The 26,572-nt window shown below is 38.4% G+C and overlaps 2 protein-coding genes across 3 annotated transcripts in view; one reads left to right on the top strand and one right to left on the bottom strand.

The window, feature by feature from the left end:
* mia3 (MIA SH3 domain ER export factor 3) overlaps positions 1–20,311 on the bottom strand; it is a 39,627-nt gene extending 19,316 nt beyond the window's left edge. Inside the window, 15 exon segments of the mRNA XM_052095488.1 lie at positions 551–650; positions 770–892; positions 978–1,082; positions 3,041–3,112; positions 3,210–3,320; positions 3,405–3,482; positions 3,570–3,658; positions 3,753–3,774; positions 3,874–4,005; positions 10,081–10,217; positions 10,898–11,209; positions 12,538–15,808; positions 15,912–15,998; positions 17,304–17,437; positions 20,122–20,311. Of these exon segments, the coding sequence (XP_051951448.1) occupies positions 551–650; positions 770–892; positions 978–1,082; positions 3,041–3,112; positions 3,210–3,320; positions 3,405–3,482; positions 3,570–3,658; positions 3,753–3,774; positions 3,874–4,005; positions 10,081–10,217; positions 10,898–11,209; positions 12,538–15,808; positions 15,912–15,998; positions 17,304–17,437; positions 20,122–20,242 (4,894 nt within the window). The 5' untranslated portion in view covers positions 20,243–20,311.
* Positions 17,380–26,572, top strand: part of taf1a (TATA box binding protein (TBP)-associated factor, RNA polymerase I, A) — a 31,508-nt gene continuing 22,315 nt past the window's right edge. Inside the window, exons 1-8 of one of the 2 annotated variants that reach the window (XM_052095487.1) lie at positions 17,380–17,479; positions 21,982–22,131; positions 22,480–22,643; positions 22,914–23,027; positions 23,185–23,383; positions 25,055–25,170; positions 25,245–25,403; positions 25,492–25,558. In XM_052095487.1, the coding sequence (XP_051951447.1) occupies positions 22,008–22,131; positions 22,480–22,643; positions 22,914–23,027; positions 23,185–23,383; positions 25,055–25,170; positions 25,245–25,403; positions 25,492–25,558 (943 nt within the window). In that variant the 5' untranslated portion in view covers positions 17,380–17,479; positions 21,982–22,007. Of the gene's footprint in view, positions 17,480–21,761; positions 22,132–22,479; positions 22,644–22,913; positions 23,028–23,184; positions 23,384–25,054; positions 25,171–25,244; positions 25,404–25,491; positions 25,559–26,572 lie in introns of those variants that run through there. The other variant, XM_052095486.1, reaches the window with a different exon arrangement.

The raw sequence follows: 26,572 nt of genomic DNA, 5'->3' as shown, positions 1-26,572 counted from the left end.
AAAGTCCCGTTCTGATATTGCATGTTTTCACAATAAAAGTCCCGTTCTGATATTGCATGTTTTCATAATAAAAGTCCCGTTCTGATATTGCATGTTTTCATAATAAAAGTCCCGTTCTGATATTGCATGTTTTCATAATAAAAGTCCCGTTCTGATATTGCATGTTTTCATAATAAAAGTCCCGTTCTGATATTGCATGTTTTCATAATAAAAGTCCCGTTCTGATATTGCATGTTTTCATAATAAAAGTCCCGTTCTGATATCGCATGTTTTCATTTGTACTCCTGCACAAATAACTCAATTACTGTTTCTGGAGGATTGCTATCGTGAAACAGAGATCAGATATTAATGTTGAACCCTCAGACCTTTGACAAGATGTATAATGTTAACATTAATTACATTTATAGATGCTAAATTATATATTAAATGTAAGCAGAGTGACGTCACTCCCGCATGCGGACGATTGCGTATCAACAGGTTAATTGAATGTAAAGATAAATAAATAAATAATGTGTCTGCTGAATGCCCGGTTCAGAAATCGCACACTTACCAGCATCTTCCCCATTAGCCATGTTAGCATCATCGTTTTGTAGTTCTTCAGCATCACAAGCTCCCAATCGGTTGAGCTCTGCAATACAGCTGGACAAAACCTACACACAGCACAAATGGGACATGTTTAGGACATGTAAACAAAGGTAAATATTTGTTCTCGCTGGGTACTCAGAAGTGTGCAATATAGGACCAGTTTTATAACACCAAACAAACTCACATCAATCTCATTTTCTTTGTGTACCAGTGAATCTTGCAACTCTTTCTGTGATCGATGATAAACTCGGATCTCCTCGCGCAGATTCTCGTGCTTCTCCTGCCAATCAGTGGCGTCCCGAAGCAACTGTTCAAATATATATATATATATCATTACATTTCTTACTGACATTTATATGATGATGATCCGACATCTGGTCAGTGAGACTTACAGATTTCTTCTGCTCTTTTAAAGCGCCATTTTCCTTCTCAAACGAGAGCACCTGAGCCTTCAGAGCATCTTCTCTGAGTTTAGCTTCATCCATGAGGACATGAACCTGTTATCAGATCAGAATGAGTTATTGACACATGAAATGAGTCGTTAGTAATTCCAGACTTACTTCCTGTACTAACCTACGTAATTTGTTAACCAAAAACCTGCCTCTGGTCTTCAATTGCTGCTCCCGAACAGCTTTGACCTGCCTTCAAACACTACACTAAGCGGTAGACCAATCACAACAGACTGGGACATCTGACCAATCAGAGCAGAGTATGCTCTCTGAAAGGCGGAGTTTAGAATGAATGCTTTAGAACAGACCAATCAGAGCAGAGTGGTCTCTCTGAAAGGCGGAGTTTAGAATTAATGCTTTAGAACGGACCAATCCGAGCAGAGTGGGCTCTCTGAAAGGCGGAGTTTAGAATGAATGCTTTAGAACGGACCAATCAGAGCAGAGTAGGCTCTCTGAAAGGCGGAGTTTAGAATTAATGCTTCAGAACGGACCAATCCGAGCAGAGTGGGCTCTCTGAAAGGCGGAGTTTAGAATTAATGCTTCAGAACGGATCATTAAACGAGTCGTTTTTGTCACTGGGAAAAAAAGTTAATGCTGCAATTTAAATCATGAGTAAATTAAAGTGTTTTTTTACCTTGAATGCATGTAAATCTATTGTATGAGACCTTTAAAACAAAATTAGCCACGTTACCACGTCATGTAAACACAGATTTAATTTTAATCTGATTAAATGTGCATTCAAACATAGATTTTTGTCCAAATACAGTGCTGTGAAAAAGTATTTGCTTCTGTAAAAAGCTGTTTTTTCTAAGGAAGGGAAATAGATTCAATGTTTCTTTTAACGGCACAAATAGAGCACAAACGAACGGCACCGGTTCAAACCGATTTGGACGACATGGGGTGGAGAGCGACATCTCTGGTCCAGAAATGTTTCTTGTTATATCTAAGAAAGGGAAATAGTTAAGTGTTTCTTTTAACGGCACAAATGAACGGCACCGATTTGGACCATATGGGGTAGAAAGTGAGGGCACATTCAAAATAACGTCTAACATCTCAAACACCAAACGTTCATTATTGCAGCACAAATGCATGGCATAGTTTTGGTAATTATTTATGTATATGGGGTGCCAACTTCACGGAGGTGAGAAACCTGTAGTTTCTCTGTGATTGGCCAAAATGCCACGTTCGGCTTTTCTGAAACCCTCTATTTTCCCTGCGCAACACAGAAGCTTGACCCCTGGCCTACTTTCTGTAAGATATGAATTTCTGTATTTTGAAAAAAATATATATTTCTCCCAATTTGGAACGCCCAATTCCCACTACTTAGCAGGTCCTCGTGGTGGCGCGGTTACTCACCTCAATCTGGGTGGCGGAGGACAAGTCAATCCGCGCATCTTATCATGTGACTCGTTGTGCATGACACACGCAGAGACTGATGTGGAGGCTCATGCTACTCTCCACAATCTACACACAACTCACCACACGCCCCATTGAGAGCTGAGAACCACTAATCATGTCCACGAGGAGGTTACCCCATGGGACTCTACCCTCCCTAGCAACCGGGCCAATTTGGTTGCTTAGGAGACCTGGCTGGAGTCACTCAGCACGCCCTGGATTCAAACTCACGACTCCAGGTGTGCTAGCCAGCATCAATACTCGCTGAGAAACACAGACCCAATTCTTGATTGAAGTGTGAATATTGGATTTTTTCTTCAGCTGTAATTTTATAATCTGAATATTTACAGCCAATTTCACCTCTAAAAAATACAATTATAGGAATTTATGTATTTGACTCCTATTTCCGAGTTCCGATCATTACCATGTTTTTGTGCATGTAACAAAAACCTTGTTCGCAACGCAGTCAAACAGTTCTATTAAATTAAAATATTGTCCAGTATTGACTTTTCCATGTCTGGAAAACTGCATTGCAAAATTCCATGTTTCACAGGACGAGTGGGAACCCTGAAGTAACATCAGCATATATATATATATAAAAAAAGCCTTGCCTTTGCACGTTCCTCATCGTAGTTCTTCAAAGTCTTCTGATATTTCTCGATTCTCTGGTGCATTTTGATCATCTGTGGATGAAGAAAAAACAAAACTGTTGTTCTGCAGCGGCTGACTAGAAATCGGCGTACTTTTCTGACTAAAAACAAGCGCAAAAATAAAACATACCTTCTCATTGAGATTTGAATTCTCTTCATGTGTGTCAACAATCTTCTGGTTAAGCTGAGAAATACTTCCAGACATCTCCTCCCACTGGCTTTGGAGTTTCTGATGATGCGTCTAGTTAGTATAAAACAAGTGCGTTACACAAACATGCGCTCCGATGTAATTCTTAAAAACATTCGTTCTGTTGTTGGGATTCACCTTCAGCTGTTTCACTTCTTTCCGTGTTGAACTCACTGATTTCTCAGAGCTCTTCAACTGCTCTTCGCGTTCTTTGACCTGCACGGGAACAAATGAAACGTTTGTAATCGATCAGGTTTAAAACTCCGAATCAAGCATAACAAAGAACCGAGAATGAAACTTCACCATGTCATTCAGTTCTGCAATCTTGCTAACAGCATCGGATTTCTCACGGAGCAGTCGCTGGATCTTGTCTGTCAGCTGCTTCTCTGTTACTGATGATGCAAATAAAGCAGTTAGGAGGCAGGTATATAACACAAGTAATATTTGATGACATCACAGGCATGGAGAGGCTGAAGAGTGACTTACACTGATAGTTTCTGCCTTTGATCTGGAGGAGAAAAGAAGAGGTGAATGACAGATTAGATCAATCAAATTTAATGAAATCAAGAATGACAACGTTCATCGTGTAAACAAGCGTATATCTCACAGCAAGCAGAGTTCTCCAGAAGAACATCAGTACTGTGAGGAACCCGACGGCTGCGGTCACGAGCACGGGTTCCCAGGGAAGTCCGTGGAAAGTGGGACCCGGCCGCCATTCCTCTGGAAGCGCAGTGATGACCTAGACGACACAAAAAGACCAGACAAATTAATAATATTCGATCCACCTTTTAATTAATATAAATAAACATGGCTGACATTTCAGTGATGTTTATAGGACACCTAAATTTAACGTGTGTCACTTTTATGGTGCGTTCACATACAATGCGAATCGAGCGTTTGGGGTGGCGCGATTACATACAAAGTCAACGCAAAGACACTTGTGCACAAAGACGTGACTTTGCGGCGGGCGTGGAATGAAGCGAATGGCGCAAAGCGAAATCGCTTCATTTTCATGTTCTCGCAAGTTGAAAATGTTCAAATAGAGCGGGAAATTCGCATAAGGCGTTGTCGTGAAAGCCAATCAGCATCGAGTTTGTCCGGATGTCACTGACGTACTGACATAGTAGCAGAAGAAATCAGGAAAAATGGTTGTAGCGGTGTGTGGGCACCCGGAATTGTATGACACAACGTCAACATATCTGGGACTTGCACAGCAGATACGGAGCAGCAATCGTGGTGATATCGGCCATTGTTGATGGCGGAAAGGTAAGTGGTCGTAGAAGCCCCTCCCCTCCTGTCCTTTTCCGGAAGAGAAGGGGGAATGCGAACGAGAGTTTATACACAAATTTAATCCAGCGGTCAGACTCGGGCAAACAATGAGAGGCACATTTCTTTCCGCGTTGTATGTGAACGCACCATTAGACATTTTTGACCCTTGTGCCGTGTCCGTTTGTCCCAACACCTTTTGTGGTCCCGGTCAAAAACGACCGGCCCACTAAGATTGTTAATAAATACCTCATATTGCAAATATTATCACAAAATATTGCATTAGATCTTTTTATCAACAACTTCTTTAGTAATTATGACAAATTAAAATAATAATAATCTAATAAATGAATAACCACTTGCTTGATCTAAATTAAATAAGTGTCATTTTGGAGCTAAGAATCTGTTCTTTGCAATGCATATATTTGATCTAACCAGTTCTTAAATAACGCTTTTTAATTGGCTGACAAATAAGAACTGTTTCGGTCTCATCGTTTGCAAATTTGTCATCACAACAATTAAATTCAGAGCTGGTGAACCATAAAAAAAAAAAGAGGAAATATTAATGTGTTATATATCATTGGAAAGGTCTCAGTTTCACACAGAGGTCACTCAGAGGTCAAACTGCTGTGAGTTTTAGTGTATGAAATTCCCTCAGACACACATTAATATACAGCGATGTAAAAAGTATTTGCTTTGCCTGATTTCTTCTATTTTTGTGTATTTTTCATGCCAAATTGATTTAGATCTTCAAACAATAGATGTTGTGTTTGTTTATTTACTAAGTAAACACAAAATAAAGTTGTTGTTGTTGTTGTTATTGAAGCAAAAAAAGTTCTCAAACACCTCTATCACCCGTGTGAAAAACTAACTGCCCCCTTAAACTTAATAGCTGGTTGTGCCACCTTTACCAGCAACAACTGCAACCGAACGCTTCTGATAACTGGAGATCGGTCTTTCACAACGCTGCGGGGGATGTTTGGCTCATTCTTCTTTGCAGAACTGCTTTAGTTCAGCCACACTGGAGGGTTTTCGAAACTTCCCATTTAAGGTCTTGCCACAGCATCTCAATCGGGTTCATGTCTGGACTTTGACTAGGCCACTTCAAAACTTCACATTTACATTTATGCATTTGGCAGATGCTTTTATCCAAAGCGACTTACAGTGCACTTATTACAGGGACAATCCCCCCCCCAGAGCAACCTGGAGTTAAGTGCCTTGCTCAAGGACACAATGGTGGTGACTGTGGGGATCAAACCAGCGACCTTCTGATTACCAGTTCACGCTTTTAACCCACTACGCCACCACCACTCCATACCTTAACTGGCTTCTTTTGAGCCATTCAGAGATGACTTAATCCTGTGATTTGGACCATGTTCTTGCTGCATAATCCAGCTGTGCTCGAGCTTCAACTCACGGACTGATGACGGGACATTCTCCTTTAGGATTTTCTGGTAGAGAGCAGAATTCGTGTTTCCCCTCAATTATTGCAAGTTTAACACCCCCCACACCATCACATGACCACCACCATGCTTGACCGTAGGTATGATGATCTTTTTGTGGGATTCTGCGTTTGATTTACGCCACATGTAACGGGACCCTTCTTCCAAACAGTTCCACTATCAACTCATCAGTCCACAGAACTTTGAACATTCCCCCAAAATGTTTGAGGATCATCAAGGTGTGTTTTGGCAAAATTCAGATGTGCCTTAGCAGTGGTTTTCTCCTCGCCACTCTTCCATGGATGGCATTTTTGGCCAGTCGGAGTCATGAACAGGGACCTTTATTGATGCGAGAGAGGCCTGCAGTTCCCAGGATGTTGTCCTTGGCTTTTTTGTGACGTCCTGGATGAGTCGTCGCTGTGCTCTTGGAGGAATTTTGGAATGTCGGCCACTTCTAGGAAGGTTCACTACTGTGTCAAGTTTTCTCCATTTGGAGATTATGGCTCTCACTGGGGTTCTTGAGTCCCAGAGCCTTTGAAATGGCTTTGTTACCCTTCCCAGACTGATGTATTACAATCACCTTTTTCCTTATCACTTGTGTGCTACTTGTTGAGACCTATTAGCCGACTTCATGCTGCTGAAAAAGTCGTATTTAGGTGTTGATTTGATTGAACAGGGCTGAGAGTAATCAGGTCAGGGTGTGTCTAGTCCAGCTGAACCCCATTATGAATGCAGTTTCATAGATTTGGGGATTATTAACCAAGGGGGCAAATACGTTCACACAGGCCCAATTGGTATCACATTATCATTTATAAAATGTATTTTGTGTTTACACAGATCGCCTTTGTTTCATGTTAGATTTTGTTTGAATTTTTGAAACAATTTAGTATGAGATGTACACAAAAACAGAAGAAACCAGAAGGGGGCAAATACTTTTTGCACAGCACAGTAAATACAATAAACAGGATTGTCTATCACATTTTTCCTTAGTACTTCCAGAAACATACATATAACCTAGGCAATGACATATCGTGACTATCCAGATTCAAACGAGCCCAAACACAACATAAGAAATATTCCTAAAATAATGTACATGGAAAAACACACGCTGCGTGTGTTTACATGTAAGAGGACATTGTGCGTCATCAACATATGTGCGCATCTCAAGGATTGGGATGTTCATGAACACTTAATATCTGTATTTTGCAGTCCAATCCATTCATTTCCAATGGCCGGTCATTTTTGACCGGCAACACAACAGGTGAAACAAAGCAAAATAAAACCAATAAAACGTTAAAAAAAATTGTCCAACTTTGTGCTTATTCAGATATGTAAACATAGTATAAAATAAATAAACAAGTTGTTCAATTCAAAATGACCAGAACACAACATAAGGGTTAAATCAATTCAAGCACTCTACATGCACATGGGGGGTTCACTAGACTTTCACCTTAGTCCAAACCCAGTCACCTTATGTCTATTACACGCACTTAAGCCTTAAAACTCAGGTTAAATGTCCAATTTAGCAGCCTGTGTATCCGATCTGACCCTTAATAGACTTAACCTCACTGACAGAATATGTAATATGCAACCAGACAGAAAATTGCATTGGTCCATATTTAGGGAAAGGGTCAAAATACAGCACTGTGGAGGCATTACACAATTTTGCATGCTCACGGTGGATATTTTAGTGGACTAAACTGATTCCAAGCGGTTTAAGTGAAAGCAGAGCATGCATTAATGGAGTTAAAGCAGTGTATTTCACTACTTCAGAAAGCGTTTGGAGTCTCGAGGATTGAAAACACTTACTTTCTGAAGTCTGGAGAGCATGAAGACGAAACGAGCTGTCGTTTCTAACTCTACAGGAGAAGAGGTAAGACTTGGCTCTGTATCCATCCTCTTACAGAGTGTTAATTTGTTTACCCGGGTCACCGAGCGCTCAGAGACGGAGGGTGAAGCCGATAAACACACACTAAAGGCCGGACCGCTATTTCATATCGAAAGCCGGAGTTTTCTGATATAAACAGACTCTGGCAACCCTTCCTTTCAAATTAATTAGATGTTCAAGACAGAGAGGCTTGTATATAGAATGATAATACTGATTTACAAGGAGTATTTTTAAAATCGCCGAGCTCTTACAACACGTCAACATTTGAAATCGCTGAGCTAAGAATCTGTTACACGGTGGAGCGTTACCACTCTCTCCACAGTCACGTGATAGCGAGGCCGGCCTCTGATTGGTTACCCTGGTCACATTGCGTCAGCGCTGGGGGATTTGTTTAGTTGTGACGCAACCAGTTTTGTAAAAAGAACAGGGTGATTAGACCGCGCTTCAGTAAATATGTCCCATAATAGGCATTGATATTTAATTGACTTTATTAACGATTTATAGCCCAGTTGTGGAACATTAGATGTGATGTAGGAGCTTTTTGATAGCTTAAAATAATCATTGCGTGTCCCATCACAGCCTCGTTTTCATTCCCATCCAAAATCATTGATGCAGCGATTGTGAATAAGATCTATTCTCCAACAATCTTATTAACTCCTTAATCTCTGGTAGATTTTTTTAAAAGCCGTCTGCAATTATTCACATCAGATTTAACCCTTGTTGGGAAAAAAAAATATTGAATCAGAGGTCCTTAGAGGATAAAAATGTCCTTTTTTTTAAATATTATTTTACTTTCAATAAGTACATTTTTTAACCAACATCAGTCCTGATCTTATCTACCAAATATTAATTCATTTTCAGGATTTTAACCCTTTAAATGCCAATTGTTTATATAATGCCACTGTTGTTTTTTTTATGAAAAAATAAATTAATAAATAAAATAAAAATGAATTATTTTCCATATACTAAATGCAAAGGGTAAATTTTTTTGGATTATCACAGTCTGGGATATTTCAATGATTGGCAGTGATTTTTATGCATTATTAGTTTGTGTGCTGTGTCAGATAAAAATATAAAACCTCACTCAGGACCTTAGGAGGACAAAAAACTGCCATAATATTATATATTAATATTATTTTTCACTTTCACTGACTTCCAAACCATAACTACCAAATATTCATTCATTTTCAGGATTTTGACCCTTTAAATGCCAGTTTGTTTACATAATGCCACTGTTGTTTTCACACGCATACACACGCACGCACACACACACACACACACACACACGTATCATTTATTAAATTGTCCTGCAGTGCACTATATAATACAGCAAACAGAAAATAGGGGAAAAGCTTGTATTTGCTCCATAGCTTAAACTTGAGAAAAATGGCGCCATCTGGTGGAAAATATTACAAATGTACATTTTGAAGCCAGCGCTCCAGAATGAAAACATGATATCATATAATCATAGAAGTCATGATTTCATACTTTAATGGCACTGGGATCAAATATTGCAGTTTTAATGGATTTCAATGGGGACATTTTTGTCCATAAGGTTCCGAGTGTGACTATTTGTCAAGTGTATTATAGATGTATTTTAGGAACTGAGGTTACATTTACATTTATGCATTTGGCAGACGCTTTTATCCAAAGTGACTTACAGTGCACTTATTACAGGGACAATACCCCCGGAGCAACCTGAAGTTAAGTGTCTTGCTCAAGGACACAATGGTGGTGGCTGTGGGGATCGAACCAGCAACCTTCTGATTACCAGTTATGTGCTTTAGCCCACTACGCCACCACCACCACTCTCAGGTTGAAATAGCAAAATGTATGCCATTGGCATTAACACAGCGAAAATTATCGTGAGAAGAAAAAAGTAAAAGACCGAAATGTCCTGAATGTCGCACAAGGGTTAAAAGCTCACCATTCACACATACTGTGGAATACCCCAAATAAATAAAAAGAGACTCCAAATATTCATATATATTGTATGTGTTTATAATCTTATGATAAACGCTCTAACACATTTTAGCCCTCACAGATGTGCTCGTCCATAGACATTCAGTCTAATGTTCAGTTCAAGCAACACCCTCATTGAAGAAACCGGAGATCCTCCCCTTTGCGATGATTACATCACATCTAGGGGGTTCTAACAAATCCCATTAATAAAAGGCTCAGCACATTAATGTGATATAAGATATGATGTTTTACTCACAACTTCTGCGTACACTCCAAGATACTCTTTGACAAGAAGCATCAAGCCCCAAAGTTCATCTGAGGTCGATGTGCCGATGACGTCATCGTTTGCTTCAGTGTCATGGAAGTCAGAGACACTTGGGGTCTCCAGTGAACCTGGTGAAAATACAACGGTTTTAAAATTGTCCAAGTCAAAATTAAACCCCATCCATTTTCACTTCCATAATGTGGCACAATTCAGAGTGAAGTATATTTATTATAACAATAAAAAGTAGGACAGCACTTCATTTTTGACTTCCATTGACATCAGTCGAAAAGGTAATTTCAAAAGCAAAAGTTATTAACTGCATTATTAAATAAAATGTAAATATTCAATTTTATAGCATTTTTTTTTCTTCCCAATTTGGAACGCCCAATTTCCAATGCGCTCCAAGTCCTCCTGGTGGCGTAGTCACTCAATCCGGGTGGCGGAGGACAAATCTCAGTTGCCTCCACGTCTGAGACCGCCAATCCATGCATCTTATTACGTGGCTTGTTGAGCGCGTTACGCAGAGGCGTAGCACGTGTGGAAGTTTCCCGCTATTTCCCGCAGCGTCCACACACAACTCTACACGTGCCCCACCGAGAGCGTACCACGAGGTGGTTACCCCATGTGACTCTACCCTCCCTAGCAACCGTGTCAATTTGGTTGCTTAGGAGACCTGGCTGGAGTCACTCAGCACGCCCTGGATTCAAACTCGCGACTCCAGGGATGGTAGTCAGCGTCAATACTTGCCGAGATACCCAGACCCCCCTCAATTTTATAGCACATTTAAGAAAATACAAAATTCACAAACCTGAAGATTGGTCCATTTCAAAGTGAAATCCAATGTCCACTTGATTCTCCAAAATGGCATGAGGCCCCTTTTGAATCTCCTCAGCATCTTTGAAACCATTTTGGGCATCTTCATTTCGGTTAAAATGACCGCCATCCTCCTCGAGTCCCATTTCTTTACTGCGCGGCAAATCTTCAGCGTTCACATTTAATTCCGAATTCAGAGTCAATTCAGATTCATTCTGCTCCTTGTGGATCTCCGGACTTTCAGGCGATTCGATCTTTTCGACGTCATCGACCAAATCCTTCGCCTCTTCAGAGTCATTTTGTTCATCTGGAGAGAAGTATACCAAGATCAGTACTGAAACATCAAATTGTTTGCCATACGATCAACATGTGTTCATGCAGCGCGCTCGCCACATTGGGGCGTTTAAGAGAAAACTAGTTTTGTTTATCTAAAAACAGGTCCGCTACGGCGATAGTGACAACAGAACACAACACAGCAGCTCACAAAACAGAAAACAGAACTTCCTAAACATGTTTGAAGTTTGTAGTCAAAGAAATGATGCACTTCTATGCCCAGCCTTATTATTTTAAACGGAGTACTCTGAAATCGAACATAAACAAAGGAGGCAACAGGCAGCCACAGTCACACTGTGTCCTAACCTGACGGTAAACGGCACACAATAAAAGGTATATTTTCTACGGTAATCAGAGTTTTCGTCCTAACCAGCCGCGACGAGCGATGGTACATTCTATCGATCGCTTGTTTTCTATTTTCAGCATCGCACGGGTAACTCCGTCCACTGTGAACTGGCACCAGTCCAAAAATATATAATAATAAGGCTGGGCATAGAAGTGCATCAATTCTTCGACTACAAACTCTTCAGACATGTTTAGCAAGTTCTGTTTTCTGTTGTGTGTGCTGCTGTGTTGTCCATCGCTGTAGCGGACCTGTTTTAGATAAACAAAACACGTTTTCGCTTGAACGCCCGAATGTCGCGAGCATGCCGAGTGAACTGTTGCTCATGAACGCACACAGGAGATCAACGGTCAGTGAACATATTCAGTAAATAATACATTCGATTTCAGTTTGTATTAGTAATTAAGTTAAAATCTGAAACAGAGTAATTTAACGTTTACTGGTTGGCCCCATTCACTTCACAAGTGCCTCACTGGAACCTCGATTTTTGCTTTTTTTTTAAAGGAGGGACACATTTTTTCAGCCATATCACCCACATTGTAGTCGCCATTCACTTTCATTGCATCTTCTCTCCATACCATGAACGCGAATGGTAAATTTGGCTAATATTCTTTTGTTTTTGGGTAGAAAAAGGGGGCGGCTGTGGCTCAGTTGGTAGAGCGGGTCGGCCAGGCAGGGTTGGTGGTTCAAATCCCGGCCCACACGACTCCACATGCCGAAGTGTCCTTGGGCAAGACACTGAACCCCAAGTTGCTCCCAATGGCAGGCTAGCACCTTGCATGGCAGCTCTGCCACCATTGGTGTATGAATGTATGGGTGAATGAGTCACAGTGTGTCTCAACGGTGTTTGAATACCGTTAATGCTTAAAAAGGCGCTATATAAGTGCAGACCATATACCATGTATACTATCCCTATAAAAGGGCAAACGAACAACGAAAGCGAGGGTCATGTTTCTCACCTATTTCAGAGGTAGGCTGTCCATCTTCAACCAATGGTACACTGTCACTGGCGGCAGAATATTTCTGTCGTAAAGAGAACACAATCTCCTGAAAGCCATCCAAGATGGCAGCCTCTACATCATACATTCCCGGTTCCTTCAGCTGCCCAGGTTTCAGAGCTTTCCGCTCTCTTTCGTTAAGCATTTCTTCGGTCTCGTCTAGAATGGAGTTCTCCGAGGCCTCCATGATCTGATCAAGCGTGTTCTCGACATTCTCCGTGTCTGTCTGCAACTGCCTGGCGGACTTCATCTCTTGATCCAGGTCAGAAAACATGGCTTCGATTTTGAACAGGTTTTTCAGCCCGAGATACTTCTGTATACGCTCCATATCATCGTCCCTCAAGTGATCTCGTAAAATTGTGAGTCTAAGAATGCTATCGCTGTACACGGGCTCCTCGCGAGGAAAAGGTACCTCGAGTTTGCGATGGGATCCATCTTCTTCCATGGACTCACGGTCTTCTTCTCGAGTCACGCTTGGTAACCCACTTGGTTCCGAGACGCTGTCGTTTTGTTCAGATACTTCCGATATATCGGCTTCGCCATGAATTTCAGGTTGTTCGTTCTCCTTGGAGTCCTGTACGACATCTATAAGTTGGGGTTTGGAAGATAAAAGAGCATTCTCATCCTCCAAAAGCGCTTCATCATCTTCTGTCTCGTCTTGATCTTGAGGTTCCTCTTCTCTGTGAATTTGCTTCTCTGATCGCAAGGTGTTTCCTAATAGATTCAAAAGCTCGTTCCTCACATTCTCAATCTGATCGTCGGATGCAGTCTGCAGACTTTCGTGCAATTCTTCAGTCTTGATTGAAACGACCTTCTCAGGATCAGTGTATTCAACTGCCAGTTCGTCAGAGTCAGTTTCTTCACTCAAGACTTTGGGACTAGCGAAGTCTTTGACATGCGTGTCGGAGTTTGGTTCCCCAAGTAACGCCTCCATGTCCTCTTTGGCGACTCCTTCAAGAGATCCAGTCTTTTGAGTTTCACCTTCATGCACCGTTTTAGAAATATCCTTAAAGGTTGACCGCATGTTCTTATTCTTGGTGTCCTCAACTTCTTTCAGTGTTTTATCTGGTGGTTGTAGTGGTATACCCTTATAAGTTTGCTCGGCTTTGGCAGGTTCTTCACTGACTACCTCTGAACCAGCAGTTTGGGCTTCAATTGGAGGCTTCATCGGTTCTTGAGGCTCAAAATGTGGGACTTCCTGTCCAGTTGTACCAAACGGTCTCTGAGAGTGTCTCTGCTTGTGCAAAATCTCAGAATAATCAATATCTTGTACATCCGATAGTTCTGGTTGTACATCTTCTAAGGTGACCTCTGACTCCTGGTGTAGTGCATATTCAGTCTGCTCTTCCGGGACCTCTACAAGCTGAACAGCTTTTGGTTCTGGATCTTTCTGTACTGCATCTGTAGATTCCAATATTGGTTCCGGTGAGACATCTTTTATCTTTGGTTGAAGGCTATTAGATTCCTCATCCATAGATTGTGAAAGTAATCTCTCAGTTTCAGGATTTGTTGTTGATTTTGAATCTAGTGAATCAGTTTCAGGATTTGTTGTTGATTTTGAATCTAGTGAATCAGTTTCAGGATTTGTTGTTGATTCTGAATCAGTTTCAAGAAGCGTTTTTGATTCCAAATCTACTGAATCAGTTTCAAGATTTGTTGTTGATTTTGAATCTAGTGAATCAGTTTCAGGATTTGTTGTTGATATTGAATCTAGTGAATCAGTTTCAGGATTTGTTGTTGATTTTGAATCTAGTGAATCAGTTTCAGGATTTGTTGTTGATTCTGAATCTAGTGAATCAGTTTCAGGATTTGTTGTTGATTCTGAATCTAGTGAATCAGTTTCAGGATTTGTTGTTGATATTGAATCTAGTGAATCAGTTTCAAGAAGCGTTTTTGATTCCGAATCTAATGAATCAGTTTCAAGAAGCGTTTTTGATTCCGAATCTAGTGAATCAGTTTCAAGATTTGTTGTTGATTTTGAATCTAGTGAATCAGTTTCAGGATTTGTTGTTGATTTTGAATCTAGTGAATCAGTTTCAGGATTTGTTGTTGATTTTGAATCTAGTGAATCAGTTTCAGGATTTGTTGTTGATTTTGAATCTACTGAATCAGTTTCAGGATTTGTTGTTGATTCTGAATCTAGTGAATCAGTTTCAAGAAGCGTTTTTGATTCTGAATCTACTGAATCAGTTTCAAGAAGCGTTTTTGATTCTGAATCTACTGAATCAGTATCAAGAAGCGTTTTTGATTCTGAATCTAGTGAATCAGTTTCAAGAAGCGTTTTTGATTCTGAATCTAGTGAATCAGTTTCAGGATTTGTTGTTGATTTTGAATCTAGTGAATCAGTTTCAGGATTTGTTGTTGATTTTGAATCTAGTGAATCAGTTTCAGGATTTGTTGTTGATTCTGAATCTAGTGAATCAGTTTCAAGAAGCGTTTTTGATTCTGAATCTAGTGAATCTGTTTCAGGATTTGTTGTTGATTCTGAATCTGTTTCATTATTTGTTGTTGATTCTGAATCTTCTGAATCAGTTTCAAGAAGCGTTTTTGATTCTGAATCTAGTGAATCTGTTTCAGGATTTGTTGTTGATTCTGAATCTTCTGAATCAGTTTCAAGATTTGTTGTTGATATTGAATCTAGTGAATCAGTTTCAAGATTTGTTGTTGATTCTGAATCTAGTGAATCATTTTCAAGAAGCGTTTTTGATTCTGAATCTTCTGAATCAGTTTCAAGAAGCGCTTTTGATTCTGAATCTAATGAATCTATTTCAGGATTTGTTGTTGATTCTGAATCTAGTGAATCAGTTTCAAGAACCTTTTTTGATTCTAAATCTTCTGAATCTATTTCAAGATTTGTTGTTGATTCTGAATCTACTGAATCAGTTTCAAGAAGCATTTTTGATTCTGAATCTTCTGAATCTATTTCAGGATTTGTTGTTGATTCTGAATCTAGTGAATCAGTTTCAAGAAGCGTTTTTGATTCTGAATCTTCTGAATCTATTTCAAGACCTGTTGTTGATTCTGAATCTGTTTCCTGATGTATTGTAGAATCTGAACTTGCTGATTCTGATTCGAAGGGCAGCTGTGAGACAACAGCATCACTCGGAGCCGTTTCATCCGATTCCTCTGTTAAATTCTCATGTTCTATTAACAACGATTTGCCTAAAAGCAAATCAATATCATAGCTTTTAAATTTATCAAGTCCCGTATCAAAACAAACAAAATCTGTTTCCTAAAAGGAAAAAAAGAAAGATCCACATTACTTTTTAAAATGCCAAACAAAGGTCACGGTAAAGATGGCCAGACATCAGTAAATGTTAACAGGACTAACTTACCGCTGCAGGCACCTCAAATTCAATTTCAGTATATATATGATTTAAATTAAGAAAGTCTTTAGGGAAATAACCAAAGTGGTTTCCAACCTATGCAAACAAAGGAAGAAAAAAAAAATAACATGTTAAATTAGTACATTTTCCATTATTCAAGTATTCAAGTTATGATTTTTGGGTTAACTCCAGAAGAAATGTGTAATTTAAGTGTTCCCCATGTGATTTACATAGGCATATATGGTGGTTTTGGGATAGTCTACGTGCACCTCTCCAAAAATGCACCAAAGCATCACATTATTGAGCAACTATCGACAGATCTGTGACGATACGATAGTTTCAAAAAAGCTAATATCTCCACCGAATAATCGGTAAAACCGATTGTGGAGCGGAGGGGGGCGGGGCCGGGTCGGAGGCGCGTTCAGAACGCGTAGGCGCGTTCTGCCCGCTGGGGGTCGATGGTTTCACTCCGGTTCGCCCGGGGTTGGAGCGGCTGTCGTCCGCCTGAGTGTGGAGGAGTGCTCGAGGACCACGCGACGGTACATCAGAGAACCGGTGAGTGAGCTTTTTCTCTCTCTCCTCTCTCTCTCCCTTTCGCACCGTGTTGGCCTTTTCCCTCGCCTATTTTGTTGTTGTTTGTCCCCTTCTGTCTCCTCCCAGGGCGAGGAAGGCGGGGATGACCACGCGAGATACACCCCGCCCCAGGGATAGGGGGGGGGTGTAAATCATGCCGGTGGCACCCCGGCCTGAGATAACGCCGGGAGGAATGTGGAGCGGAGGGGGGCGGGGCCGGGTCGGAATATCGCGCGCCCGGTCCCCAATCGGCCTGATGAGGCGCGCGAGGGATAAAGGCGGCCGGTGACGATTGTTCGAGAGAGAGAGAATTACGGGCATGTCCGTCGTGTGTGTGTTTGTTTATGTTGTGTTTTAAATTTCTTATTAAATTATCATTTATGTTGACAAGCCGGTTCTCGCCTCCTCCTTGCCCATCCTTTAACTGTTTTACACCGATTTATTGGTCTTCCTCTATTTTCTACCAGATTATTTTTAGATATATGCATCATATAGCATTGCATTTGAACTCAAAGCATTTTTCTCTGGGTTGTAACTTCATATTTTGTTACCCGTTTAAAAGTCAGATAGGTTTGGAACAACATAAGTGTGAGTAAATGATGACAAGAGTTTTCATTTTAGTGTGAACTGTCCCTTTAAGACACATGCATGATCTGTTGCCCAACTGAATAAGTAAGTGTACTCTGGGAATTGGTATGACACAGACTGTTTGCAATGTTCAAATAACTACATATGCTTGCATGCAAACTGATATCTCACAAGTCATCACCAACAACACCCATAAACCAACAAAACAACCAACCAATCAATCATTAACCGTGTACTTACAGTTCCAGCCCACACATCCGACCTCTGTCCTGAGAGTTTATAATATACATAAATCGTCTCTCCTTTCTTGAAAGAGAGAAACCGACAGTCCGGCCCTGTGAAATCCCTCACGGCTTTCCCTCTGCCGAGCAGCACTAACAAGAAACAAGAAAACATGTTAGGATGAAAACTACAAGGTAAGATCTTCTGCATGAAATACATTACGAACCCCCGGATTTTACCCTCAAAATGTGACTTTTCACCTCTATATAACCCTCGGAGACACTAGCGTTGATATATTTACTTTTTTGCCCCTTGAAAGTGTTTTTAGGATGCCACTGAGAACTCAATATGCATTCTTTCCTACCAAAACTGTTGTTCTTGTGGTATAATTCAAATAATAATATGTCTATTAAGAATGGATATAATGGAATCGCTTTAACCCTTTAAGCTCGGATGGGCCCGCAAGAAAAAAAAAAGGCAAAATATTAATAACTACAGTCTCGACCAACACATAACAGGTGTCGTTTGAAAGCTTAGAAGCTCTACTTTATAATGCATGTAGATCTTATGACCAAAACTGAACACGTGATTTGAAATTTGCAGACAAATTAGAAGTGTTTCATTTTGATAATTGCACTGTACATAATATTGCAATCAGTATAAGCATCAAACTCATCTAATCATGTGTCATATGTTGTTGGAAAGCTCTTTAAGAGTAAAATACAACCAGCGTATTTGTTTTACTCACAGACGATAATATAGCGAGTAACAGCTCAATATATGTCTTTAACAATTATGTTGGTGTTGCCTATATGCCACGTTTTCGTTTATAACCTCACAAAATAAATGGAACATAAAACATCACATATGATTATTTAGAGTCAGTGATTATCTTTAAAATGAGTCCACACACAAGATAATCAGATGTATAGATCATTAGATAATCCACATGAAGCACAATGTTACATATGACCACCAGGAGATGGCGCCAAATACACGACACAGACTCAATAAGCACATTTACATGCACGTTCTTACATCGATTATGCTTAATAAACCGACAATGTGCGTGATCATGTAAAAGCAATAAACAACATCCATATACGTGACTAAGGTCATAAAAGTATTAGGGGGAAAAAAAATGCCCATTGTGCTGATTTCACGTGGCATGTAAACACCTTTACCGGTGTTCTCACCAGCTTATCCGATGTGTTGAGCGCATGTCTCTTCACGGTTTGACATCAAAAGCAGCGAATAACACAATTACTTCAAATCTCATGTAAACACGGTTTTCTTGGTTTATCAGATATTTTAAATAAGCTGATTTTTGGAAGTAATCGGTGTATTGGTGTGCATGTAAACGTGCACAATGATGCCTCAAATGGCACAGAATGAAACTCGTTCTGTGAAATCTCATGAGTAAAATCATGTCTGCATGCTATGCAAATAATTAAATAAATAATTAGTTCTTATTTACAATAGGTTTTATTTGTTTGGAGATGTTTTTGGACACTATGATAAATTATTTTTATAAATGCTACAACTTTTGATTGCTTTGTCGCAAAAACAAAGCTTAAAAGGTTCAACAAATGCTGCAATTCTGCTACAGCGGGTTTCTGGAGGTTAAAATTATATCTAATGTGAATATAGAAGCTTGATGAAATCATTATAATTTGCTTAAAGGAAATCCTATTTTAGGACCATTAAGATATTTTGCACTATGACTATATTTTCAGCCCAAATTCTGCTACCATAATGTTTTAAAACATTACTTATTCCCATTATGCTCAATGGTGATTCTCATATGTATATATAGTACAACAAATACAGTCATAATGTATAATAATTAGCAAAATAAACCATTTAAATATGTTATTGTTGTGCATCACAGTTATAAGAATTAATTTGTTGCATTACAGTAATGAGAGTTTTAATGAAATGTGTTTAATTGTCATTAAAATAACATCACAATGTAACATTTCTTAATGGCTCATTTTGTATTATGCAAAATATAATTTAGTATATAAAATATAAATTCTTTCTTTTAATTTGGGGGCGAGATATTACCTTGACATGTTCTTGACAGTTTTCATAAGATCCGCTCAATAAAGTTGCATGAAGAAAGTCTATGTGTTGAATATTGTATTTTTAAATGCATTTTCTTTTGTTTTGTTTGTTTATTAATATCACAACAGCCACACCAGGATACTGTTACAGGATACAGTGCATGTCTAACAGGTTGCCAGTATTGAATATGGTCAATACATTTACATTACGTTTAGTCATTTAGCAGGACTATGTCAACATGCACAACTATATGACAGTCCTGATCTGTAAATACACTCTAATATGTTTCAAAGGCATATAAGTACCATATCATTAAGACAGGATGTTAGTTTAAAACGACCTTACCTACCAACCAAAGCCAAGGGGTCTGTTGTCAAGCCGGCGAAATTAAAAATAGAAGGCAAACAAGGCCTTATATTCAACATTACTTGTGACAACCTAAGATTAGAAGTCATTAAGAACATAACACAGCCCGGGTCTTTTCAAGCTTGTTAACCAGCATGATTTTATTCATAGCGCTCTTCATGCTGTTAGCTTCGTTGGCTAAACTCTGAGCATAACATCAACAAACAGGATCTTCAATGACGCAGCTCAACATATTTACACTCTACTTGATATATAAAAACTCGTTTAATGTGTCATTCTATTGTTACTGAATGTTACAAAGTTACACGTTCCAATGTAACGGCGATGCGGCCTTTGTGACGTCAAACGCACTAAAGTTCTATGATCAGCATCCTGATACAAAGTTCCAGCGTGTGATACTCACTGCTACATTCCTCATCGGCGCAGCTTTTGAAGTCGGAGAAGCGCCGCTCCGCGCTGGATTTACAAACACATGCATGAAGAAACAGAGTAAAAACATAGAAATATGGATTTAGTGTAGCCATGCTGGCAGCGTTTGACTGTAGAGCGTGCAGCCGACACGTCAGCAGTCCTGAGAGGCGAGCTGAGCTGCTTCAGTGAGGAGGAGAAAAGACTGGAGTCATGTTACAGAGCACTTAAAGAGATAGCTGCATCAAATAACATCTCAGCAGGATCTGGAGACTCGAAACAACGATGAGAGGTGAAGAGGTATGATGATAAAAACAACCCCTTTATGGTGCATAAAAATGAAGATGTCACATCTGTACCATGCATAATAAAAGCTTTTTTTGCCCCTTTTTTTAAAGATAATAATATTAATAATAACAATATAATAGTGTTATTTTTATTATTACAAAATATATTATTATTTTATATATGATTAGTAGTATTATTAATAAATACATTCATATTATTAATATATAATTAGAACAACAATAATAACAATAATATACTATTGTTAATAAAAATAAAAATTTATTTATTAGCATTTTATTGTTTTTTATTCATGAGGTACATTATTACATGAGGTTAATGATCATATTTGAAAAACATCAACTGTTCAATCCAAAAGAGCTTTTTCTCTCAGACATTGTAAATTAAGAATTTAAAGAAAAGAGAAAATAAATGTTTACATGTAAACTAAATAAAGGCTTTTCTACCAAACTTATCTTTGTTTTGCGTGTGTTATTGCTGGAACAGCTGGTTTATTTTATATCATATTCACTATTTATACTGCAATGGAGATATAACAGGAAATACTTTATGAGATTGAAAGAGATAATTAAATATAATTGTATCATATTAATATATTTTCCACCCAGTTTATCAAAATGAAATGTTTTACATATTGTATTGATATTTATTTGACATTCTTCATCTGGAACTCTTCACTTCTGCAGTAGACAGTGTGTTTCAAAAGCATAGATAACTTGTTATATTAAAATATATTATAATTAAATTTCACCATGAAAGTCTGCACATGACATACAGCAACAGAGAAAGCGTTAAAAGCATAAGATCACATGTTTACTGATAATGGCACCTGGTGGCCAAGGTTGGTACCGCATTCATGTTTGTGAAGAGAGAGAAAAATTAGAAGAGAGAAAAAAGAATTTTTGAAGAGAAATATATATATATATATATATATATATATATATATATATATATATATTTCACCATTCGGTTCAGGGTTTCCGTAAAATTCAGCTCTCAGGGAATACAGTATATTTCTTGGCTGTCTGCAATTGTTGAGAGAGGAGACTGTAGAGGATGGACTCTGCCCTGGTCCTGTCATTTCCTTTAAACAGTAAAATAAATATTAATATAAATAAATAAATGAAAATAAATACCATCACAAATCATGTTAAGGCAACATTCACAACTGAAGGACCAAACATTAAAGGACATATAATGCTTCATCACTGAAAACAGACTCTTCTAATTCTTCTAACATATTCATTTTACTTGAGAGGTGTTTTCACATATATTTGAAAATTATACAGCTGTGTATTCCTCGAAATCACAGACAGAGAGAGTGCGACTTCTCTTATCATCGAGCAGGTAAATTCTGCTCAGGTAATCACAGTCTGCGTGTTGTGCGTCTCCCATACGGCCGGTGGCGCTGTGAGCCGGTGACGCTGCTCTGACCACCGCTGTGTTGCGTGAGGAAGGAAGTTTACGCCCGTCCATGTGTTCTCACACACTTAAATGTCCTTCTGTTGTTGATTATATTGTTTATTATTTACTCTAATTGACTCTCAAGAAGGACTCGTTGAAAAACAGTGAGCTATGGATGATTTTGAGGCTGAATTGAATATTCCAGCGGCAGATTTGGAGTCTCCAGAGGAAGAAGCGCCAAATCAGGGGCTGATTAAAGAACCAATTCACCTTCACATACCTCCAAAATACAAAGGTAATGTACTAATTTGTATGTTTTGGTTAAAGGGATGAATTCAGTCACTTAAAAGAAGATTTCTCAGGAAATGATAATTCTCTCATCATTTACTCACCCTCATGTCGTTCCAAATCTTTCTTCGGTGAAACACAAAAGAAGATGTGATGCTGAGCCACTCACTATTCATTGTATGGAAGGGGGAAAAAAATGCAATGAATGGTGATTGAGGTGCTAGACACCTCCTTTTGTGTTCCACATAAAAGTGTGAGTTTGGAATGACTTGAGGGTGAGTAAACAGTGACAAGTGTTTTCCTTTTTGGGTGAGCTGTCCTTTTAAGGTGGCTCGAATAAATGTTTAATTTTCAGGTCGATCCAGAGAAACTGGCTTCCATAAATCCACCAGAAATTGTTTGAAGATGATCAGAGATGCAATGTTGCATCATCGCTGGCAGGAAGCGGCAGAATATTTCTCCTCTTACACTCAGACACTGGAGGACACCACTGTCAGCAGACAAACAATGGCATGTGAGGTACATATGGCACATATTTCGGGAACATTTCACCCCAAAATCAGAAACCAGATCACAAAAATGGCAAATTAAGAAACGGCTTTCTCTAGAAACTCATCAGTCTTGAGTAATGAAGGTGATACAACAGTATATTGCAAAAATCTTAATGGTCCTTAAAGGCTTTTTGATGCCATTCTTTATACAGTGCAAGTGTTTTTAAGTACTTTGTATGTAGATAAATGCAATTGTCAGCACTGTGTTTATCAAACTCTACATAATTCTGTCCAACAGATCATTTGGAGACTTGGCACAGAAATTCTGCATCATCTCCCTAATGCCACCGCTGTAGATTTCAATGCTTTATATAACCAGACCAAAAACTCGGGGGTCCGAAACTACGCTAAGGTATGAATTCAACTGGACAACTGATTTTCTGTGTGCAATAATATAAAGACAAACCAAACCTCCAGACTGTAGAGATTTAGGAAGGTCTTGCCCCTCCCATTCTCACGTTTCCAATGTATAACGGCACACTGACGGCCTCCTCATGTGGATGTCACAGATCTGTTTGGAGCACGTGTTTCATCTTCTGCTGAACGGACAGTTTGATGAAGCCAAACGAGAGCTGTCCATCGCAGAGAGCTGGAGATACGGGAAGCAGTCGGCCGCTCAGCCCCTGGAAACGAAATTCATCCGCGCCTACTGCGGCTTTCTCGATTACTTAATCTGGTGTGACAAGAGACCCACAGGATCAGAAGCAGGTAGGAGGATATTTAATCCTGACCCAGACCATCTCTACATCAGATTATATTCGATTCTTTGGTGGTCATATTTTAGCACCCGTTTACTTCAGTAATTTCTTTAATTTTGTTGTTTGAAGTCATCCCTGTTAGAGTAAGACTCGTATATTTGCATTTGTAACACTTTCCTGAACACTTTTTTTAAATGAGTATCAAATCCTATATTAGTTGTATCTTTTTTTTATTATTTATTAATATCATTATTATATTAAATAACTAATAAACATAATACTTTTTAGTTATTGCATTTTTATTATTCATTTTTTTTGTGTTATAATGTTAATTCATGTTTTAATTAATATTATTATGTGAAACAATTTTTTTATTTTGTTTTTTATTCATATAATTGTGAATTTGTGTAATGAAATATTTTTATTCTCTATTTTATTTTATAATCATTTTATTGTGTGATAATATTGTTTTAAATGAGAGAAAAAAATATGGTTATTTTTTTATTAATATTATTATGTGAAATAATATTATTGTTGTTTTTTATTTATTAAAAATTATTATGTGACAATTTTTATTCTTTATTCTATCATAAATAGATAAAATAAATAATTATGATTTAGTTTTTATTAATTAATATAATTATGTGAATATGAAAGAATTAAACAATATAATATATTTTTATTCTATTATAAATAAAAAATACATAATTATGATTTTGTTTATTTATTAATATAATAATATGAATATCGAAACTATATAATTTGATACATTTGTATTCTTTATAATATTATAAATAGAAAAAATAAATTATTATGATTTTGTTTTTATTAATTAATATAATTATATGAATATTAAATAATGAAACTATTTAATATAATATATTTTTATTCTATTGTAAATAGAAAAAATAAATTATTATGATTTTGTTTTTTATTTATTAATATAATTATGTGAATATGAAATAATTAAACTATTTCATATAGTATACGTTTATTCTATTATAAATAGAAAAAATAAATAATTATGTTTTTGTTGTTTATTAATATAATTATGTGAAAAAAATTATATTATTTAATGTCATTATTTTATTCTTTCACTTTTTGTGTGATTGTAGTTTTAAACTGGGTTTCCAGTCTGTATAAATCATTTTATGGTTTTATTTTTATTTTTTTATTATCATTATTATTTGAAATAATATTTAATTTCATTATTTATTTATATAATTTTTTTCCTTTCTTTTTTTTTGATAATTTTTGTATCATGGGTGTGCAGTCCAATCCATTTTTTTTTTTTTTTTTACAATTTATTCAAATAATTATTTCACATAATAATAATCAATTATTTAAAAAAAAAAAAAAAAGATCCTGGTGAAATAATGATATTTAATATGAAGTAATATCAAATTTCAGACTAAGCTCAAAAGTCCCCCAAATAAAGATCATTTATAATATTTAAATAGTTTTAAACATAATATATATCACATTTCTATTGTGACTCAAGAGATGGTTGCATCGAGTGTCTCTGGTTTACAGCGTTTATAGTTATAAAAGCCAAACACAAGTGGTCACATGGGGCGCAGATAACACTCGTGTAAATATACGTAGTCTCGCCTGGATGTTTGTGACCGGATCACCTGACCTTGACACCGGTGTAAACGTTCATCTTTCTCTGTTATTTCAGAGGATGTGAGCGATAATCATGAGATGCACAGCTACTTCAGACAAGCTTCAGTGACGCTGCGGGAGATCATCAGACAGCCTGGAATCTGGGATCCGTTCGTCTTAAGTTACATTTCTGTGAGACTTCATCTCGAAGCTTTCTGTTTGTGATTGATGCCGCTTTGCTGACTTCATGTTGCTCTCCGCTGCAGATGCTGGAGTTTTACCACAAAGAGGACGAAGCTTTGAAGGTCCTGCAGAATTACGCCTACAACACCGATTTCCCATCCAACCCGAACGCTCACATCTACCTGTACCAGTTCCTGAAGAGACACAAAGCCCCGCAATCTAAACTCATCAGCTCGTTACGGGTATGAAGCAATAAACGGTTCTTCTAAGGAATTACTTACGGAATATTGAACATTTCCCATTAAAATCAATCTGTTTGTGTTGTTCCAGATTCTGCACTCTTTGGTTCCCAGTCATGAACTGATGCTGGAGCTCTGTGATCTCCTAGTGCAGACACGTATGTGCAAAAATTAGCTTTATAACAACATATGACTTAACATAAGGGTTAACGGGAACGTCGAGTAGATTGAGGCTAGTTGTCACACTTTTAACTCGAGGGAATGTTTCTCAGGGTTGGTTTAATTGTGAAAGTTACATTTGAAGATATAGTTCATTTAACACTTGTTGACCTTTTGTGACCGCACACTATATGGGTCATGACCGAAAGAACTAGGTTGCGAGTACAAGCGGCCGAAATGGGCTTCCTCAGAAGGGTGGCGGGCTTCTCCCTTAGAGATAGGGTGAGGAGCTCAGTCATCCGTGAGGAGCTCGGAGTAGAGCCGCTGCTCCTTTGCGTCGAAAGGAGTCAGTTGAGGTGGTTTGGGCATCTGGTAAGGATGCCCCCTGGCCGCCTCCCTAGGGAGGTGTTTCAGGCACGTCCAGCTGTGAGGAGGCCTTGGGGAAGACCCAGGACTAGGTGGAGGGATTACATCTCCACACTGGCCTGGGAACGCCTCGGGGTCCCCCAGTCAGAGAGCTAACACATGCTAGCATCGCCTAGCGAAGTGCTAAAACATGCTAAAAACCTGCTAGCATCAGGCTAACACATGTTAGCATCGCCTAACCAAGTGCTAAAACATGCTAAAAACGTGCTAGCATCAGGCTAACACATGTTAGCATCGCCTAACCAAGTGTTAAAACATGCTAAAAACGTGTTAGCATCATGCTAAAAACGTGTTAGCATCGCCTAACCAATTGCTAAAACATGCAAAAAACGTGCTAGCATCAGGCTAACACATGTTAACATCGCCTAACCAAGTGTTAAAACATGCTAAAAACGTGCTAGCATCATGCTAACACATAATAGCATCACCTAGCGAAGTGCTAAAACATGCTAAAAACGTGCTAGCATCATGCTAACACATAATAGCATCGCCTAGCGAAGTGCTAAAACATGCTAAAAACGTGCTAGCATCATGCTAACACATAATAGCATCGCCTAGCGAAGTGCTAAAACATGTTAAAAACGTGC

The sequence above is a fragment of the Xyrauchen texanus genome, chromosome 28, assembly GCF_025860055.1.
Source record: "Xyrauchen texanus isolate HMW12.3.18 chromosome 28, RBS_HiC_50CHRs, whole genome shotgun sequence".
Classification (NCBI taxonomy): Eukaryota; Metazoa; Chordata; class Actinopteri; order Cypriniformes; family Catostomidae; genus Xyrauchen; species Xyrauchen texanus.
The sequence above is the reverse complement of the archived record's forward strand: the minus strand, read 5'-3'. Positions and strand labels throughout refer to the sequence as shown.